The 22,275-nt window shown below is 39.5% G+C and overlaps 1 protein-coding gene across 1 annotated transcript in view; it reads right to left on the reverse strand.

The window, feature by feature from the left end:
• Nucleotides 1–3,244: 3,244 nt before the first annotated feature.
• si:dkey-215k6.1 (transmembrane protein 132D) overlaps nt 3,245–22,275 on the reverse strand; it is a 252,999-nt gene continuing 233,968 nt past the window's right edge. The window contains exons 8-16 of the mRNA XM_044027111.1: nt 19,925–19,988; nt 19,667–19,798; nt 16,809–16,886; nt 12,933–12,995; nt 12,501–12,629; nt 9,720–9,848; nt 9,214–9,510; nt 8,833–9,107; nt 3,245–7,992 (exon numbers count right to left, since the gene is read on the reverse strand). Coding sequence (XP_043883046.1) covers nt 7,383–7,992; nt 8,833–9,107; nt 9,214–9,510; nt 9,720–9,848; nt 12,501–12,629; nt 12,933–12,995; nt 16,809–16,886; nt 19,667–19,798; nt 19,925–19,988 — 1,777 coding nt within the window. The 3' untranslated portion in view covers nt 3,245–7,382. The remainder of the gene's footprint in view (nt 7,993–8,832; nt 9,108–9,213; nt 9,511–9,719; nt 9,849–12,500; nt 12,630–12,932; nt 12,996–16,808; nt 16,887–19,666; nt 19,799–19,924; nt 19,989–22,275) is intronic.

A 22,275-nucleotide genomic window follows, 5' to 3' on the forward strand; every position in this document is an offset into this window, starting at 1 on the left:
TAGCTTCAATCTCAGTGGGGCGTAAAATACATTTCTGAACAGGATCCGCATGACTCTGCATGTTTAAGGCTCTCGCTCTCGCTCTCTCTCTGTAACACACACACAAGCACCTAAGCAAGCAGGCTCAAGTTTTACAAAATTAGTATATAGAATTAGGTAAAATTATAATTCTTGTGGGTTTTTTTCAACAATCTATCATATATAATATATCTACATATATTTAATCTAATCTAATATATAGTATCTAATGATCTATTACATTGTTACATCTCAATGACATTCAGATTATGATGCAGAATCGGATTATCGCTTGTTTTAAGAATGCCTTTATTCAGATTTAGATAAGGAATCACATTCTCCATATCTTATTCAGACGACTACACTTTGTGTTGGCCGTGTTTATAACTGGATTGTGTAAAACATTTAGTCGAATGATTAAAATTAAGCAGGCAAGCAATATGATGTTCAAAATAATTGTACTTTAGTGTTATAATCACTACATAAAACCTCAGAACCTTTTTTTATTCATCAAAAATGTCTGTTAGCAGGTTTAACGTCATGTTCAATGACACTGAAGCATTTGCTCACAACATAGATTTAAAAAAAAGCATTTAATTAAGAACATGTATGCACATGCTGATTCATAAACTCTGTGTGCCTGTATTCTGATATTAATCCTACAGGGTGGAGACAAAATATTGATACAGTAATATACTGTTGACCTGTTAGTTGAGTACACGGCAGTGTCGGTGCAGACTTTCTGACAAAACCACACTTAAAAACCTGAAACTACCCCTAAACTTGTGATTTCCGGTCAGGACGACTGTGAAATGACGTGTTTCACGTCATCTGAGCAGTAGACAATTATGTCAACATGCATCACAAAATGTAACATGATCATGTAACATCTTGTGGAATTATTACTTGACAAAGTGAGGCAGTGTTGACAGCAGAGGAAGGGGGAGGGGCTAACCCAGTATTACTGTGGTATGGTGTTTCTAATGAAGTGCTCGCTGGGTGTAATTCGATAGCGCTGATGCCATCTCCAGACATATCTGACTGTCCGCTGTTCAGCTGACTGAACAAAGGCTCATCGTTTGTGCCTCGGAAGCAATAATACATCCAAACAGGGTGCAACTACATGATGTAGATGCATTGTGTGCTTTAATAATTAATATGCAAAAAAGAAAGAGGGAGCACATATTAGACGATACGGTGCATCAGTGCTGTGTGCCTGTGTGGGATTTTCTAATGTCATATAGAGCCTTTTCTTCCATTTCTAACCATTTTAATAAAATTGTTCTACTTTGAGATAAAAGCAGGTTGTTGACTTACCGCTGGTAAAAAGACATGAAACCACAGTCTCTTCAAACAGTCAGTCAATCAATGATCCCTTTTTTTTTCTTGATATTAAGTTTCGATTGCATGGACGGACAGACAGACAGACGGATAGATTTTCTGGTCTTCCCGATTATCTTGTTCTTATTCAATTTTTAATGGAACCATCAATGCGTAGCTGAATTTACCCAGAAAACCATAGTCCTCGATTGCTTTAGTTTAAAGGCCAAGTCAAAGACATTAATCACAAAACAATAAAGCATGACGCCACAAAGGAATGGTGGATGTGGTGTAACAATGGCTGCAGGACAAGCAGTGGTGTGACTCAGTATTTTCACACATACACAGCTGCACAAAGATAGGTGACAGATCGAACACCCGTCAACATACTGTGACCAAGGACCGGAAGGTCACGAAGCATGACCGCTGCTGTCAAACACGCTAAATTTACAAAATGAACATCATACGTCTTTGAACACATGAAACTATGAATTGAGAACATAAAGTCTCTAACTGTCGATTGAAATACGAATCAAACGAGAAGAAAGGGGATTTTCTCATAGACGAGAGACTTCTGCAGCGGCTTCACATTCTAGACCTCTTCCTACCTTCTTCATTATGTCATCATTTCTCCAAATTAAAGATGTCTATCATTACTAAATATAATGTCTTGGAACAAGCTTTTCATATGCCTTTGGGTTGGGGTTTGTAAAGGATAGTCATGCAATATTAAATCATAACGTGTTATATCTCATATACATATACAGTACATACACATCTAAGTTCTGTTCGATTCTAACGTATCAATGGTATCGTTTTATGTGTTTTATGATTAACATCAAAACCCCAAGTAATCTGAGCATTGACTGTTTTTAAATAATTGTATCAGTGAGCGAGTTTTATAAGACAAAGGAGCAGACTGTCACCTTTTGGTTATGAGTCTTTATTGGCCTCCAAGAACCATGTTTAAACAATGACAAGAGCAAAAAAGAAAAACATTCAGGGATTGTGACCACCACCTGTTCTACCTGTTGTTGCTCCAGTTCACCACCTTTGAAAGGATGTTAAGATTTTGGTTGTGACCACTTTTCTTTTTAGTGATTTGATTTCTTTTCCATACAGTTCAAAGTGTCTACTGCAGTGGGAACCATTTGTACCGCTTGTTTGGTGATGTACTGCTGCACGTTGGCTGTACATGCTTTTTGTGTTTCCACCATTAGAAGCAACATAAACTAGTTGTGTCAGGTGTGTGTGCTGCTATGTATATATATATATATATACATAGCAGCATATATATACATAGCATATATATATATATATATATATATATATATATATATATATATATATACATATACACATATATATATATATATATATATATATATACACACATATATATATATATATATATATATATATATATATATATATATATATATATACATACATATATATATATATATGTATATATGACTTCCAAATACATATAACAAATCAGAGCATAGTCCAGCTCTGTCTAGAGTCTGCATATCAAACTGCTTTACAAAAGTAAAATAAGTTTGAATGATCCTTGGCAGCTCCATGTTGAATATAGAACCTGGCAATTAATAACAACAAAACGAGAGTTAAATGCATATCAATGTAATACATTGCAAAAAACACTGAGATATCACATGTATAGATTATTTTTACGTTTTTATGTCTGTTAAATGATGTTTCCTGCATTTTTAGCGCCTTCCTGAATATTAAAAGTTTCAAGTGAACGTACTGCATGACCAGATAAATATGAACCTGACTCTATAATGGTCAGATTGTCAGAGAGGTATTTGCATATCAATGTTTCCATATAGCTGCAAAGGAGCCTCTGAGCAGAATGTGGAAAATAAGGATTAAGATACAAACCTTGAGTGATCAGTGTGTCTCACAACTCTTTTAGTCTTCAGTAGCAGAAAAAAACTATTCTGGCGTTTTCTGTAATCCTTTGACAATTGGTAACTTTTAAATGAAGTAACAATGCAGGAAGTTGCAGCCCTTCCACAACAAAGATATACTGTATGATGCAAGTAAATTTGTCTTTCAATTAAGAGAACTAAAATCCAATCTGAACCCAGTCGAGTCTGCCAGCGATTTGATTTTGCTCTGGCAAGGAAGTTGTTTTGGCCAACTCTCCTAAAAAGGGAACCAATCACAAATGCGTGCTCAAAGTGGGTTTAATGCAATGACGACAGAGAAGCAATATCTGGCAGCCTTTGTATGCATCCACCAGGGCGGCCACCAAAGATCCGCTCTTTTGATTTTGGCTATTGCTTCGTCTGGGTGAGCTGGGGTCTGACATTAGCCAGGCTAGACTATAGTGATTAGACACCATTATTAGATCGCTCCTAGAAAACTACAACACACTTCTATCCCATTGCTTACAGAAGCATTTCCGTCATCTCCGATGCATTGGAATACAGTCTGACGTTAGCCAGACTAAAAAATCGAAAGAACCTCCGAAAGATTATCTACAACTTTCCAGGTATTTTTTTGTTTGTTTTAGAAACAACAGGTAGAATAGGTGTCACAGCCTGTAAATGATGATCAAACTCACAGTTCTAACATGTCAACAAGGTCTGAGATCTGAGAACATTGCTACACTATTACCTCAAACTGCTTTTCACCTTGTACCCCCGCCCCCCGCCCCCTTTACGGTCTTGTTGCTACCATGTACAGCAATGTGCATGTATCCAAAAACACACAGTACAGTTGCCATGAGTAGTCAAAAAATATCTATTGCTTTGGTGGAGGCTGTGCAGCCCATTTTGTTTCCCCCATTTCGAGTCAGCTCAGATCTTTTGTCCATTAGTCCACGTAATTGTTCCTTTTAATCCTCTTCATTTTGTTTCAGACCCAATCATTTGGGCTGTGATTTCAGTGTGCACGATTACTATGCTTGTTGTTGAAGAAAAAAATGCCTAAAAAATAGAGATGCTTAGTTTTGGGCAGTAATCCAGGTTCTCTGCCTTTGTTTTCCAGCCGACTCACCCACTCAAATAAATACATTTGATTTGTTTTTCTCTCTGAAATTGATTCCTCAGACTTGCCATACTCAAGCACTTTTGAGTGTGATACTAGATGGATTGCCTCCATTTTTACATCTTAATTGGAGGTAAACTGATTCCTACCCTGTACAAAGACAAGAACTCAATCAATACTTGAAACAAAGACCGGTACAGCTTTACAAAAGGAACCAATAAAAAAACAATAATTATCACTTTCACGTTGTGGTGGTTGATAGTATTGTGTACCATTTGCACCGTAAAATGTACAAAATATTATGTTGGTGGCTAGTGACCTGCATCTTATTCACAAGCACTTTGAAGCATGTTTTCTTATTTACAACATACAGAGTACTCTGAAACAGCAACACAATTATAATTAAATATTGCAGTCTTGACAATCTTACACTTCTCCATTATTATTATTTTTTTTTATTTATTTTTATGACTCGTCACCTGAGCTTAATGAAGGTGAGGCAACCTCTGCATGTTCCATCTCCTCCTCCTCTCTCACTCACTCTCTTAAGGTGCGTTCACGCCGAGCTTGTCACTGTTATCGCACGATGAAATTAAGAACAAAGGCAATGCAAAGACACGAGTTGAAGCAAATTTCACATCAGTCGCACCAGGCGACATGAAACCTTGTGATGCAAAAACGCAATTTTTGCATCATTCCCTTCAGCTGCTGCAGGTGAAATATTGAAATTCATGACTTGATGGTACAAGAGCTAATCAGTTTTGAGATTCTTCCAACATCCCAAAGCAAGCAAGACTGGGCAAAGACAAAGAGGGTGTGGCAGAAAATGAGCGGGAAAGTTGTACTACCCAGTAAGTTCTAATATAAATGAGTGGAGCGGTTCGGTACGGTACAGTACTTTTTTTTTCCCATTTAAAAAGTACTAAAATAGCCGGCCCCAACCATTATGTGGTACCCTTCCCTTGTGGTACTGGAGTAATGGTACAGTACGGCTGGACCTAGACCCACGACAGTCAGCTGATTGGGCGACAAAAAAGCTTCACTCCGTTGCTGGTGTTCCTTCAGCGTCCGCAGTCTATACTCATACAAAGCTTGACGTCTTGTTGAGACAAACAGCCACAAACCGAGCAGGAGCAATCAACTGCTGGATGTCCTCCGTTGTTGCACGTGTTATTATTATGTCTGCCGTGTTGCGTTCAATGTCGTCGTTCATTGTCTGCGCACCGCTACGACTTCAAGCGACATATTTCGCTGACATGGACATCGATCACGGTGCACACCCCGCCCACCAAGTAAAAGTACTGTTGTCAGTGGAAAATGCAATCCTCTCCGTACCGTACTGTACCAAACCGAACTGTACCACTTATGTGTCTTTCACTCACTCTAAGCTGTTGGTCGCGTGCTACTATGAACATACTTTGCTTTAGAATGAGCGTCAGGCGAGTGGTCACCAGTTGTGTTAACTTGTGTTACTTGTGTGAGTAATGAAAATAAATACAAATGACATATCGACCACATACGTGGTAGTAATGAGATGCAAAAAAATTGCCTTCTTTTCGGTGTGAATGCACCATGAAAGTATGTGCTATCATTCACCAGCAGCAATATTCCCTCTCATACTTGCCCTTCCTTTTCTTCCTCACCCTCTCAAATGTTAATTTAAATAAATATAGCTCTAAAAAAGAAAGAGAGAAAGAAAGAAAATAACCATGTCTCCTTAAAATCTTAACAATAATAATAATAAAATGAATAATAACTTTCCAAAGTAGGAAACATAATAAAAACATTCTATTTATCAAAAAGAACAAACAAAAGGGAAAACATTATATATATATGAAATAAGTTCAGAAATAACAAACACTTTTTCATGACCCCATATCTATCAGTTATTCATGAGAGTCTCTCCATTTTCATTTGTATTTTAATGTCATTGAGAGTATCCTGTTTGCTCCAGGTACAACACAGTCTGTTCCGGAGCCTACATGTTTGTATTTTAAATAATCCTCAGTATTCAGTGTCACATTAGAACTCCGAGCAACCTCCTCTTTTATTTGACAGGAGACACCTCAATCTGTTTCGTTTATAGACAAGAGTTTCACAGTATTTCACTGTGTCCTTTCATCCACTCTGTCCCTGCTGATGTCCAGTCACATACACAGAGAAGGGCCGGGGGAGGAGGGGGGAGACGACAGGACCAGTTTCTGAACACAGTAAGAAAGCCTCAAATATGGCTAATGTCCTTTCCTGTTTGTAATTGTGCAAGATTAAATGCCTCTGTCGTGGATCCAAGGGAGAAACAGTCTTATGTGTGACTTTTCCTTTTTCCAACTCTTGGCACGTCCCATTTGAGGAAATTGCCTGAATAAAGTGCTGAATGGCAAAACTGCACTGGTGACTGTGAAATGTAAAAAGTACTGGGAATAAATAAATATGTATTATAATTTACCTGTGAGCAATGTCAAAATGAAACGTGTCACACAATAGAAAAAGAACAGTCTTTATCTTTGCTGTGCACCTGTTCTTTAGTCATTCATTATACTGGAAAATTAAACTAGATCTCTCAGTCAACAACCACAGTCTTGGCAATATACCGTATGAGTAATTTTGTATGTATTCACCACATATAGAGTGGCTTAATAATGTTAATCCAGCAATATATCCTGAATTTAATGTAGCACAATGGTTTTCTGGTACTGTGAAATAAACATCCATCACCAGTAATGGTATAATTATTGATTTTACACTAACATTCTCACAATAAATAATACAAAATGAAGTCATGGTTATTTATTGTTCGCTACCATTGATTTCAGAGTAACCTACTGAGGACTTAAAGCTTTTCATGTTCTTACGGGAGTCAAATTTAAGCATCTATTTGATAATACTAACCACACTTCCTGTCATTCGGCTCATATCCCTGCCATACTTCCTCCCTTCATCCACTGCAAAGGCATTACAGGTGAATTGTACTAATTGTCCATCTGCCTCCCCCATGCCTGCCTTTATTCTCTGCCCCTCCATTACCGTCACAGATTGTCTTGTATCCTCTCCATGTAGGATCTGATTTCAGACTGACCCAGGTCCATATCCTGGCACACCCACTTGATGTCATCCTCGCTCCCATTGGTCATCAGGACTGAGGAGTTGGTGTATGCTCCACCCCCACCTGAATTATCATTGGGCAGGACAGTGGCAAAAGATGTGAACTTGACGCGTTTGCGTTTGGCAGCTGCAGCCGTGGATCTGGGGGAATTATTGAGATGCTCTGTGTGGCATGTGGCATCTTTGCCACCGGTAGTGATTAGGCACTGATGTGGTTCTGGGACAGATCTGGGTAAGGTTTGTCCATGGGCTATGCCACGGTGTCCACCTGTACTACTACTCCCACTAAGTGTGCCCATGCCTGTGCCCACACCCATCATCAGGGTGTTGCCAGCCCCGTTCAGCAGGTACTTGTTCTCCTCATATGCTCCTTCATTTCGGTCGATGATGGTGGTGCACTCATCTGGTATCCCACCCTGGCATTGATCAGTGTGGTCAGATAAGAGGTCAGCTTCATTGCCAAGCCACACCCAATCATGGGCATGGTTCATGTTACCTCCTGTTTCCAGAACAGGTACTTGCTTGTGCCGATATCTGCAAATCAGGGAAAATAATGAATATTAAACAAACAATTTGAAACAAGTTCAGGCTATGCTTATTCAATATTTATAACACAAACCTCAGTTTCCTGTTGGAAAATGCTTTCTGACCACAGTATACAGTATATAACACAGAACATAGTGTACTCTTAAGTGGAGGTATGTTTCCTTTAGCCAGATGGCACATGCAATATATACATTTGGGCAAAAAGTAAAAAAAAAAAAGTAATATTACATCAAATCAAATAATCACCAAGGAAACAACGTTGGTTGGACAAGAAGTAGACTATTAATACAACGTCAAGGTTATTGGTATAAAGGCCTTACAAGGTCACACAAGTGTAAAGTTTAAAACTGTTGTGCTTTCATTTTGATAAACATTCAAACAATTGTCAGATTATTTCACAAAATGCTGATTAATCAGCTCCACACGACTCATACGGTTGAGATCTTGTGTAGCCTAGTAACATTCTCACACTGCAAATGGCTGCAAACGGGTTAGCGTATGACTGAAAACACAAAAAAGTGAATTCTACTGCTCAAAAAAACCCTTGATTCAGCAGTGTCTGATGGCATGAACACTTCTTGCCCTTCCTGCCCCAGCACTAGCACTTCATGCACACAAATTCTTTCTCACTCAGGTCTGATAGTATTGCTTGACAGAGCCTATATTCAGATGAAAGACATAACATTAAAACACGTAACATCACTTCTGGTCATGAAGACCAAACAGAGGCAAAATCATCAACAAAAAATCAATAATATTTACACGCTGCCCATTTAACTATGAGGTCATTCAATCATCTCAAATAATGGAAAACAACTATTGTTTTACCTGAAAGCAAAGCTGACACAGTTGATGAGGAAAACCAGTATTGCCAGACAGAACACTCCCAGAAGGGCATACATCCCAATCTCCAGGTCCGACAGGCCTCTGGTGGTGTGGGTTAACTCACTGCCCCCAGTCCCTGGCACTTCCACCTGTGCTGGGACACTGCCGTAGTCTCCTGCTTGGCTCGGACCACTGCCTCGGCTACTGCTGCTGCCTCCACTGGCCGCTTTACCACCTGCAGCACGATGGATTACTGTGCTCTTGGTTGTTGTGCTCACCTGGTGACCGGAAATTAACGTATATGAGTGCAGTGTTGGCCAAAGCTTTTGCCCATGATGCAACCCAAAAATATTCCTTTCTCATAATTCAGTGTTCCCCACTCACCTTCCTCATGGCTCCTTCCTCTCGATCCACTGCTGCACTGTTAGACTTCCACTCTCTTCCATCCTTTGTCCGGTGCTCAACGGTGCTGTTGTCCATCTCTCCTCCTTCCTCCTGTCCTCTTTCCATTTCGCCCCTTTCCTTGCTCTTTGTTCCAAACTTCACCAGCACGTTGCCAACTCCAGACGCCAGAACGCTCTTCCTTTTGGACTTCTGACAAGTCTCAGAGATGACCATTTCTACACGAACAAGTGGCCCTTGTCCATTGCCCTCTGCGACCACAATTGGCCAGTGCTGTTCCTAATGAACAGGGATAACAAAGGATTAATTTGAAGCATCTGATTCAGACAAAGAAACATATTTGTATTTAGATTTGTGTCAGCCAGTATTTTATTAACATGACAATGCCTGGGAAGTATAAACGCAGGACATATTAGTCCAGCTAAAGGAAGAAGGACATGACTACACCGAAGTATGTTACTGAGAGCTAAGGAGGAGGTCGCATGTACCTGATTGGTTATGGAGATGACGCCCTCGTCCAGTGAAACCGCAGAGAGGAGGAAGTCCTTAGGATCATAGATGTCAAGTGGCGTTACTGAACCATCACTGTACTGGATCCATGCGCTCACCGCAGCTTCCTGAACAAAACCAAGACGAGAAAGAAAGGCAAAACAAAAAAACGTCAAAACACTGACCATTGATCACTGAGTCAAAGTAGGTCGTGTTGTGTCACTGACAATAATATGGCAAAAGGATATTCTCATCGGAAGCTTGACCAAGGTTTTGTCGAACAGTTGGATTGTTTCTCCGACACAATGGAAATAAACAGCATGTTGTTACTCTTGCAGCAAGAGAAACCTCTTTTTGACTCTATTGCCTCATTGTCTATATCTACCAGCACAATAAGAATGAAAACAGAGAGGAAGTATTAATTTTATTTTGTCTTTTCTAGCTGCAGCTCTTCTATAAATAATACAAGTTTGGCAGTGAATGCATTTTCTCTCGCTCTCTGCTTTTCTTTATGTGATCCTGTCTCACTATTTCCTTTTATAAAACCCTATTGCTTTCTTCCTGTTATGACTCAAGAAATACTTTGTCAGTATAACATAGTGAAATGAAAAAACAAAAACATTAAAAAACAAAAATAGAACTCCCTACATTGGTAATTGAGCTCACAAGTTATAGACACCACTTTATTTTCACATTAAATTTCCCTTCCAGGCTACACTATTTTTTCCATTCTTTTTTATACTATTTGGTTGACCTCCTTAATTTCATTGTCCATAGTTGTATAGTTTCTCTACACATAATGTAAGAGATGTGGATAAAAGCAGGAGGAAGAAAAGAGAGTTGATGTTTCAATGTAAAAGCAATATAACATCATCCTTTTCATGGTGAGCTGTTTATTGGACAATTAGCCCTCAGTTATTTAAATTAGTGTACTGTTTAAACTTAACAGGAAGTACAAGGTGGGGGAAGTGGAGACATTGCTTCAAACATTGTGATAAAATAACCCTTGTCGTCATGTGAAGACTAAGAGTCGAATGACATTGAAATATTAAATATAATTCAAACAACAGCACAGAAATGAAACCTAAAAACAAATAAACAGAATTGTAGGCAAGACATTTGTAAAAATGGGAGAAATATACACATATTAAAACATTAACAATTTTTAAAACAAACACATTTGTGCTCAGTTACTACAAATATGATAAATAAATATGATGATAATTCTACAAAATGTACAGGGTATTAAAATGTAGTTTAAAACCAAAACTCCTGTTGGAGCAAATTACCGGCCTTGACTGTCATTTGCAAAAGACCTTAAGGTGGTCGTGGCTGTAGTTAAGAAGTGTGAAAGTTACACACTCCTAATTAGAAAGTGATCACGGAAGAGATAAGAGCAATATGATGTCCGCAGCACAAAATGACTGTTTAAAATCTATAATTACAACCGAGGGGCTCTCAGGGAAGAGGTGGGAACAGATTAAGATGCTGTCCATCACTGTGTGTGTGTGTGTGTGTGTGTGCTCCCTCAAGAGACAGAGGTGTTTGTGTTGTATCTGCTTGTGAAACCTACATTCTGAAAATTGGATAATTACAACATCCAGACGACATGATATCTTATTTTGACTTTGTGTGTGTGTGGACCTTTTTCTGGCATAAACACTCATCACACTACACTACATTTCCATGCACAGTTTAATCGAGCTAAGGCCGTAGTCTGACTAAGATGGGCAACCAGACAACTTTTCAAGGTCGAGTATACATGCGGAAGAGGAAAAACTATTTATTCGTCGTGTATGTCTGACTCCGCCTCTGTAGATGGCGCTGTATCTCCTTATATGCTAGTGTATTGAATCGGTTTCCTGTTGACCTTTTCGCCACAGGAAAACAAACAGCGAACAGCGAGATGGACAGTGAGATGGCTTGTGCTGTGATTCTGTATGTGTCGTACCTGCTGTACATGTTAATCAGTTCAGTTCAATTCAATTCAATTTTATTTGTATAGCGCCAAATCATAACATACATTATCTCAAGGCACTGTACATAGACAACATCAAAGAGAGCAGAGAACCCCAACAGTTCGACAGAACCAGGCTCAGAGATGTGCGGTCATCTGCCTCGACCGGTGGAGAGGTGGGGGACAGAAAATGGGGGGAGAGAAAGGACAAGAGGGAGATGAGGTAGAGGCAGAAGAGAGAGAGAGAGAGAGAGACCAGCAGCAGATACACAACAACTGTATCAGGTCTGTATAAGTCTTGTATAAATAAAGTACAGTATTTGTACTTCATTACATTACAACCCTGATGTGATACAAATTAGATCAAGCATGGCTCTTGTGGTTGCTGTGTTGTCTAAATAAAGATGCCGCAGCGGTATAATTTGCCGGAGCTGGCTAATATCAGCGGTGTCATTGTGTCGGCTGGGTGCCTAAAGATCTGATTACACAGTTCATGTGTCATGTATGTGGTAGGCCGACATCCATATGTTGCTTTTAACATGTGTGTACGTTCCCACACACATGACCAAATTATTGTCTTAGTCTGACTAAAATCAGACTTTTAACATGCAAACACTGATTGATCTAGTCCTTACAGAAACCAAAACCTGGTCCGAATGAGGCATAACCTGATTTCTGAGAAACTGGTTGAATTTAGGGCTATGATTTGAATTGTAGTTTGGTTCAGGGCAGGCATTAACTGGTTATTGGATAATGCATTGTTTAGGTTGTGGATAGCTGAGAACCTGTGAGTGTGTGTAAGTACATCTGTAATATGTCTTACCTGTTTAGGTGTGTGTAGCAGGTCAATAGCTGTGGTTGTTAGCTGAATAGCCTGGTAGTTTCCAGGACTCGCTGTCATACTGAGGGACAGAGAAGAAACCAGCTGGACTCCCATGTCTGTAATGGTCACCTACAGAAATATAATATTTTACTGTTATGTGATAAACATTTACATTTTAGTGCAGTAAATATACAAATAATGCATTTTTTAATGATGTTTCTTATGCTTTTAATAACATGATAATGTGGCTCAGTGTGCAGAGGGACTACCCAAATGGGTTTACCTGCTCGGTGAGCCACATTGTGTATTTAGCAGCATATGTACGACCAGTGATGTGCAGGATGGATGTTCAGAGCAACCATACTGCATGCCATTAAAATGGCCCTCAAATAGTAGCTCAAATAATTAAAGTAAATTGCCACGCAGTTTTACCTTGTCATCCAATACAGTCACGGTCTTCTCTGCCAGGATAGAGTCCGACAGCGGGGATAGAACCTGCAGCAACACATTTAAAAAGTAATAATAAAAAAAATAGCTGTGAAATTACATGAAGTTCATATTTAAAGTAAGTTTTAATTACCTGAAACTATTCTGGATTAGGGGGGTTTGCTGGAGAGTCCACATGTATTTCCACAAAAGTAATTTTATCCAAAAGTTTTTGATTATTCACTATGTCCAGAGAAAATAAGTAAAGAAAACGCTTTAGTTGTTTTTGAACATTAATCTCAGCAAAACATCTGGAGTTTCCCATTCACTGTTGAAGACTATAGAAGATGTCTGAATCAGACGCTTCCCCAACAACAGCACAATTCCTCAAACATTTCAGTGAGGGAAACCATCTATGACTATGCTGTTTAAATGGCCGACTGTCCTTGACCCATTATGAATGATTCATTGAAGTGAAGCGTGTCCACCTCCGCTATACTAGGTGGCAAGATGCCCCCTTTCAACTTAGTATTTGGCGTTTACCAGTTGACCTATTGCATCACAGATGACAACAGCTTTAGCTGGCAGCTAGTCATTAGCATATCAAGCACCATTCCCTGTCCGTCTACCCTTTAATATATTGAATTGTTCAAGCACCTGTCAAATTACACGATCGGACTGAATATTTTGGTGGTGGACACAAATAAATGATCGTTCGGGTACTGACAAGTGAAATAATACCTTAAAAAATACATCAGGTCAGAGGCAATCTCTAATCCACCTTTATGACGGATTGCGTAATTAATGTGGTCACATGCATCATCAGACCCCCTCTGAATGTGATCAAATCTGAGGACAGATTCAGGATGGATCGGAATTATTCGGACCTGTACTTAGTGCAATTTGCATGTGATTAGGTCACTCATGATGGGTGTTTATACACACACACATCCCTGCTGTGTTCTACTGTATTAGCATTCAACTAAGATAAGTTAGTGTAAAAAGAGCACAAGGAGTGAATGAGAGCGTGTCAGTGAGAAAGAGAGAAATAAGTGGAGTGGGTGTCAGAGGGAGAGAGACAGTGATTAATAAAAGCAGACACGAGTAAGGAAAGGCAGACAGAACAAGATTGGGCCACAGATGGAGAGAGAGAGAGAGAGAGAGAGAGAGAGCAGTAGACAGACAGTGAGTGAGATTAGGAGACCTGTGTTGTAGTGTACTACTCCGTACTGTGGCAGCAGGACAGACAGTTCTGATTCGTGTACAAAGAACATCTCTCAGCGAGCAAATCGGGGCGTCAAACTCAATCCCACCCTTAGCAATGTAACAAAATGTGGTGATTGATGGCTCTGGGATTGCTCTTCCAGACGGAGAATAAGAGGGAGAGAGAAAGGTTCAAGAAGAGAGGAAGAGGCGAGACTAGAGATTGGGGGGTGGGGAGGAGGGGCAAAATTGAAATGTCAAACTATCAAATGACAGCTATAGAATCAGGGAATGCTGGGTACATTTTCTCTTTTTGCTCCCAAACAGAGCACAGTTGTCCACATACACACTCAGCTATTGCCCCACTGACTTTCCATATTGTAGTTTGGAAGACAGAGGTGTAATCACACATATAGAAAAGAAGGACCACTTACATACATTTGAATAGAAAAGAATGTAACCCATTGTGGCGTATGACACATCTTGGCCCTTCTTTCCGGGGTGCCAATCATCTGTTTTACAACAGCTGAACCAGGAAATGTATCTATCAATCATGACACTGCACTGACACAAGCACACAGTTGAGGTTCACGACAGTTTCAACTCATTCATGGCCAAATAATGACCTTTGAAGATTTTATGCTAATAGATTTGTGTTGTCGTGGGAGGAGCCATAGCCCATTAGAAGAAGGGAGATGTCACAATTTCTTAAGTTGTAAGAAATTGGTGTCATAAACACTTTCATATCTTATTTTGGGGTAAAGTCACCAGTCTATTGAAACATTTTTCCATATATGTTGGAGACCCTGAGAATGTAAATTATAGTGTGTTTTAGTTTCCACAGTGGTGGCTAATCAGGTACCAGGGAACCAGGTTCATTAACTAGCAAGCTTATCAAGTCCATTTTTCCATTATATGGTGTAGAGTCAATCTAACCAGGAAGCAGCAATTGGACATAAATCAATTTGAATAGTACTCTCTGGGCAAATGAGCCCACTTATCACTTGATTTATAACAGTTTCTTGAAGAGTTAATGGTTTTAATTGCTAATGTCAGGGCTTCTTCAATGGAACATGATATACATTTGTATAAATCATGATCCCGTTTCGAGGAAAATAGATAGAAAAAACACAGCACATGAGTGGGCACAATGTGTTTGACAGCAGGTATCATCCAATTGGTCCCTGGTTACATGTCAACTATCAGAACCTCTGGTTTCAAAAAGTCAAATCACAATGAATTACATCCACTTTTTATATATAAACAGTGGAGCAATGTGCTCTAGACAGCAGTATAACAGTGCTGTGTGTGTATGACTTATTATGGACACAATAAGGGCAAAAGTGCTAAAAAAACATTCATTAAATGTTGGTGCAGCCAACTTAAGGTCATATATAAGTTGGGGCGTGAGATGTTACAAGTTCTTATTGAAACTTCCTTCTCATAACTGGGAAATATGACCTCAGAGTACAACTGGAACACACCATTAAAGTTCTCTCCCCATTCATTTAGGAGCCTGGTCCTGTGAAACAGCTGCCTGGATGTGTTAGCACAGATGGCCCCTGAATGGCAAGACTTTTCTTGAAGGACATTGGTGTAATAATAGAAAATAACAAAAACTGTATTGAGTATGGCTGTGACTTATGTAGTTGGTTTATCCATCTTAAGTATTTCATTTTGTCCTATATTTTATTGCTCTGTGTGTTTTTATTTACTTTGTTGGAACATGCAATACAAATAGATTTATCACTATTATTATTATTATTATTATTAGTGACCCAAACAAACACAATAATAAACAAACCTGAATAACAGATGACACATTAAAAGATGTCTATTTAAGGATGGATAAGGTTAAAGCCCATTCATTAAATGAACTGACCACTTGTCTGATGGCTTCTGGGATAAACCCAAATTTCTTCCTGCTTGTCTTACATACAGGCAGTATAAAGTGCATTGCTGATGGTTGTAGCACAAACTCTTCATAGTGAGTGGGATCATCAAAAATATGATATGCCTTTCTAAGTGTTTGCTCAGACTAAAGCTGCATGAGAGATCTTTGTGTTTGGTTCACCACACCTTGTAGCTGACTCAGAGATTTAAACCAGCAGACACATAAATAGATTTAAATACTTTCTATAAACAGAGATTAAAACAGTGTTAGTAAGATGTGAGATGATCATTTCAGTTTGCTAAATGACAGTGCACCACTAATGTAAGCCATATTAAGCTGCCTTATTAGAATTCAGCAACTACATATCTGTATTCCTCACATGCCAGTGCACGTGTGTGTCTGTGTGCGATGGTTTGACATCACACTGAGATGTCAGGGCTAAATTCACAGTTCATTTTGACTAATTGTACAACAAGCTGGCAATAGGGGCTTATAACTGCAATAGAGGAGGTAGAAGAGAGAGAGCAGAGAGGGAGAGAAGATGACGTTTACATCATCCACTGTAGAGAAGCCCTTGTTCCGACCAGGTCACAAAACCAGGTCTTCTTGCTGCTAACCAGTACACCAACCATGTGGCCCTCTGCACTTGTTGTCCAAGGGACATTTAGTAATTCACAGCAAGGTGGCCAGTTTAAGTTAGAAGCTGAATCAAATCAGATCATGTTTCACTCTGAGGTTGAGAGATGAGGGTGATTACAACCCACTTCACTTCGAGGGTTGCATACCTGTATAGTGGTGATCCCCAAGTCCCGTCCCATCAAAATCCGTCCATCTATAAGTCTTGCAATTCGAGAATCTTCTACCTGTGGGGCACAGAGGCAATTTAAACTCACATTTAGATTTGTGTGTGTTTATACTGGATTAGCTTGACATATCTCTTTAATGTCCTTAAAGTTTTCATTTCCATCCTTTCATATATTCAGTTTTTTGGTAAATATTCAGTATTAGTAATGCTTCTGCAACTTAAAATCTTAAAGGATGATTAGAAACCTCTCACATGGGTAAGACATCAAGTATGATACATGCAGACTGTATGATGATGATGATAATCATCAGCGACAATACAAGTTGGCTATGTCATTAGCATGTACCAGTGGTTAACAGCAGAAGAAGATGAAGATGCCGTTCATCAAGAAGATGAATCGCTCTCTGGCAATGCTTGTGTTTATGTGTGTGGAAAATTCAAAAGTAGAGGCAGCAGATCCCACATGTATCCCACATACATTGCATTTAAGCTTTGCCTCCATTGTATATGTGTGTGTCGCACTGATTAATAGATCTTTTCATGTTGCATTTTCATTGATCTGTCAACATAGGCCACAGCAGCACACACTGTGGGATGGTCACTGCACATTTCTAAAGCCTTACCCAGCTATCTTTGGTTACAACAATGTGACAATTCTTGTCATGCAACCTCTCTCACAGTACAGCTTTAGGAGCCACAATTACCCCCCCATGACCATCATGATGTGGCTGCCTGGATTTATTTCGATTTTATGGCTGTACAATTGTCAAAAATGGGAAAAAAGTGAGTGTTTCTGCCTATTTTTCCAAGATAACTTTCACTTTAGACATCAGACATTCAGCTGTTTAGGTACTGAGAAACTGACGTCACAAAAGAGTGAATCTTGCGTGTCTGGGATTGGACAGTCATTTCACGGAAGTCCTGAGGACTACTGTAATGGACTATATGGGTACAAAGCTTGCGTCCAACTTCTATTGCTTTATCCTCCGCATGAGGGTCACGGGGGGTGCTGTTCCAATCTCAGCTGACATAGGGCAAAAGGTGGACACCCTGGACGGATTGAGGGTCAATAGTTTTGGAATTTTCGGTCTACGAGTTACTGTAATGAGATGTACGCTTGCCAAATCCTGTTGGTGATGACAGGATTGGTAACAGAAGGGTTAAAGAAATTGCCAAGATTGTTTAACTTTGGGCATCTTATGTTGGGACAACCCCAATTTACCCCAATGTTGCGTGTATATTATGGAGGACGGAAAGTGCCAAAATTAAATAAATAAATATACCATTAAACAATTACTTAAATGTGTCATTAATAATTAAAATACCAATTCATTTTATGTAAAAAACATAAATAATTATTTCACTATTTGAATATGAATTATTTCATGGTCCGTGTTGCAGTGCATCATTAGTTCATTTTATCCGTCAAACTCGCCCATCGAAGTCAGTGGGCGGATTTCTAGCACCTGATTTGTTACCCTGCACATCAAGTCAAGGCAAATCGATTCCACATAATGGATTGATGCAGAGCTAGTGAACATGTTCCTATACACTGGGTGGCGCTATTCACCTCTACGTTGGTTTGGATACTTCATCAAAGAATTATTTACAACCACTAAAAATCAATGGCCCTTTCTCTATACCCAAATACTTGCATACTTGGGAAGTACATACTTGAGAAGTACTACTGGAGTACATACTCTCTGATCTCTTCAATTGGAACAGCAGCTACTTCCTTGTTCTACTGTTTGAATGTTTCTATGTTTTTTTTTTTACATAAGATGAATTGGTATTTTAATTAATTATTCAATGGTGTATTTATTTATTTAATGAATTAATGACACATTTAATTAACTATTTAATGGTGTATTTATTTATTTATTTAATTTTGGCACTAGTGTATGTAAATAAAGTCTCCAGGCTTATGTACACACACACATTGATGGACACAAACAAACACGCACATATGCAACGCATCCCTCTACCCCCATGCCACGCCTTCGCCGCTTTCGCCCCCCAGTGCGACAGGTGGGAACTGCGGGCCACGCCAAAGATGGCTGCGGCTGCGGCTGGCTGCCTGCACTGGAACACCTCCACTCCCGTCCCCCGTCCCCCGTCCCCCGCTGCAGGTTGTCTCGAGTTCTCTATTGTAAAGTTTACTTATGTGTGCCTATCTTGCTGAGGTTTTTTCCCGTTCCCACACTGTACTCCCCCACAGGAGCATAGCCTAGGAGCTTCCCTCCCCCTCCCCCTCTGTTTCTTCCCTTTTCCTCCCCCCTCTTATCTCGCCCAGTCATCCTGTCATGTCTGTCTCATTGTGCTGTCTTTTTGTACAGACGGGTTGATTGTTATAATTTTCGCTGTACTTCTGTCTAAGTGACAATAAAGGCTCATTCATTCATTCATACTCATACTCATTCATAAAAGGATGAACTGCAAAACTGTAAATGTTTTAACTGGTAGTCAAGACTAGGTTCAGGGTATCTTCATTATCCACAAGGGCCAATGTGGCTACAATAAAACAGCACAGAGACACATTTAAGAGCCTGATAGCAACAGGAATAAATTACATCTTAAAACCTATTTGTTCTAAATCGGGGCAGATTATATCTGCACCCTGAAGTTGTCCCTCAGAGGTTGGCTCAGGTTGGCCAAGATACTTAATACAAGAACTACAAATCATTTATCATCAAGGTTCATCACCCAGAAAAATGTGTTTAACCAATGTTCTCACCTCAGTCTCAAAAGAGAGTAAACCATTTTTTCTTAAACAAAAAACTGCTTTATTTGAGAATGAATGTGTGAGCATAGAGTACGTGTACATGTGTGTATAACTACCTTTAACTGGTCCAAAACCAAACGGGTGATATCAGCTTGCCAGTCGGCACCGAGCATGTAAACCATCTCCCCTCCTGGATCAGAGGGTTCTGCAACAAAATGAGTGAGGACTCGCACCAAGGCGTACTGGTACTGAAAAGTGAAGAGAACAGCGTGATAGACAATAATTCAACACACAGAGATGCTGCACGCTAGGAAACTGAACATCAGATTAAACATTAATGCTTCAAAAAAGGGAAAATCACACAATACTAATACCTGAAGGGTGCAACCTTTGCCTTTCCGCTCATCATCATCATCATCTTCACTGTCTCGAGTTGGTCTGAGAGGAGAAGAGGTAAATGAGAAAGTGAGGTAATCTGGTTATTTTATCACCACTAAATCTAAATTTAATCTCTGTTCCAGGTTAAACACTCGATCAGACACCTCAGTCTTCCTGCTTGTGTTCTCTTTCTCTTCTGTCTCTGTCCCCTCACTCATTCTCTCTTCTTCTCTCCTCCTCTCTTGTCCCCGACCTCTCATCTGTCCCCCATCTTTTCTTGTGCCATTTTTACCCTTTTGGTTTTATTTTGGAGGTTTTATTGTTGTATTGTGTTGTTCTTGTTGTTTGTGTTTTATCGTTGGTTTGTTTTGTGTCTTTTTGTTGGTTCATGTTCCCCTCTCTTGTTGGCTTCATTTTAACATACTTGTACTGTTTGACAGTGGGTTAGGGTTGTCTCTCATATCTGTACTCCTCTCTTTTTTCTCTCCCCTTTGTGTCCCCCACTGCAAATCTTTGAGTCTGGTTCTGTCAGAGATTAATTCCTGTTAAAAGTTAAGTTATTTCACTCCATTGTTGTCTAGTACTTGTTCATTATACTGTATGATCTGTTGGGTTTGTTTCTATCCTTGCCTTACAAGTTGCCTTGCCTGGTATATTTGGTTGGGCTTGATTGGACGGTTAAGCACATTCTAACATGCTTTGTTGATCAGTTTGTTACTATCAATGTCATCAGAGAATAAGGAAACAACAGCCTCACTGAAAACTGGCATTTTGTTTTTTTCTGAAAATTTGGCAACCTCCTGCAATGTTTTGAATTGGGATTGTGGTAAACACTTTTAATGCTAAATGCTACTGTTGTGAATACAGTATATTACATCACCTTTAAGACACTGTAGTCACTCGAGGTGTCTCTTTGGACCTCTGGTATGTCTCATGATGGCTGACTACTTTTTTTATAGACATTCCACTCCAACGAATATCATCCAGTATATCTAACAATAATAATAAAAACAATAATAATACCTTTTATTTGTGTGTGTGTGTGTGTGTGTGTGTGTGTGTGTGTGAGAGAGAGAGCAAGAGAGAGAGAGAGAGAGAGAGGTACAAACTGTTTGGTGGCTATCTGAGCGGAAATTGGTGAAATTGAAAATAGTCCTAGCAGAACAGGAGGGCAAGGTGACAAGATGAGGAATAGAAGCAGAACACACACACATATACCCACAAATTTAAAACACACACACACACACACACTGATGCCTACATATCAATGCACAATCAAACACAGAGGCACAGACGCATACAGGGATACATAGGTGTATGTGTTACACGTTGGTTAAGAGACTAAATCTGAGCCTCAGAAACATCTGTGACAGATGTGGCTGTATAGTGCAGGGGTCTAGAAAATTGAGAGAAAGAAGAATGAATGCAGAAGTCTATACACCTGTATTCTTTTGAATGGCCACCAGGGAATGACTGCACGATACGTGTTGTAAATCTGTATTAAATAAATGATTCTTTTGGTCTCTTTACTTTTTAATTAAATCCTGTATATTGACCATTTTGTAAATGATGGTCATATTTAGTGGTGGACATAAACATGATAAAGCAGAGTCTGCTTCAGGGCGAGTGAGGTCATTTACTGGTGCACTGCTTGCTCCTGCATCAAGCTATGTTCTGTTTGGGATAATAAGATGAGACAGTGGCAGGTTTGGTTTGGTATTATGGGAATGCTATCAAACAAAGCTAATTGACTATTACGAGCTACCTAGTTAACTGTCTACAGAGCCTACAACTGTCACTGCAGAGAGTGGTAAAGTCACCTGAGAGGATCACCAGGTCTCCACTGCCCACTCTGCACGGGAGAGCTGCCACTATCATAAAGGACAACACCCACCCACAACACGGACTGTTTACACTCCTGCCTTAAGGGACGTAGGTACAGGAGTGTGAAATGCAGGACGACCCATTTGAAGAACTCTTTCTACCCCACTGCCATCAGAATCCTCAATAGCATGACCACACTAATGTCATCTGTTTACAATACTTCATAGTACAATCTGTCATTGTCACTTTACACCCGTTACTTGAGCACAGCACCATTGCATTACTAGGGTATATATACGTTATATGTGTATATATATATACTTTTTTTAAAAATACTTTTTATTGTTTACTTTTTGCTGGTATTTTTGAGTGGACAGCAAAGTTGTACAGGGTTGTTCATTTGTTGTTCATGTTGTACAGGGAAAACGTGTTTCTTTACTGTGCATATGACAATAAACACTTTGAATCTTGAATGTTGTGATTGTTGACGTGTTGTGATCCCTCTTTACAGTGGCAGCTCAGA

This window comes from Solea senegalensis, linkage group LG5 (genome assembly GCF_019176455.1).
Source record: "Solea senegalensis isolate Sse05_10M linkage group LG5, IFAPA_SoseM_1, whole genome shotgun sequence".
Classification (NCBI taxonomy): domain Eukaryota; kingdom Metazoa; phylum Chordata; class Actinopteri; order Pleuronectiformes; family Soleidae; genus Solea; species Solea senegalensis.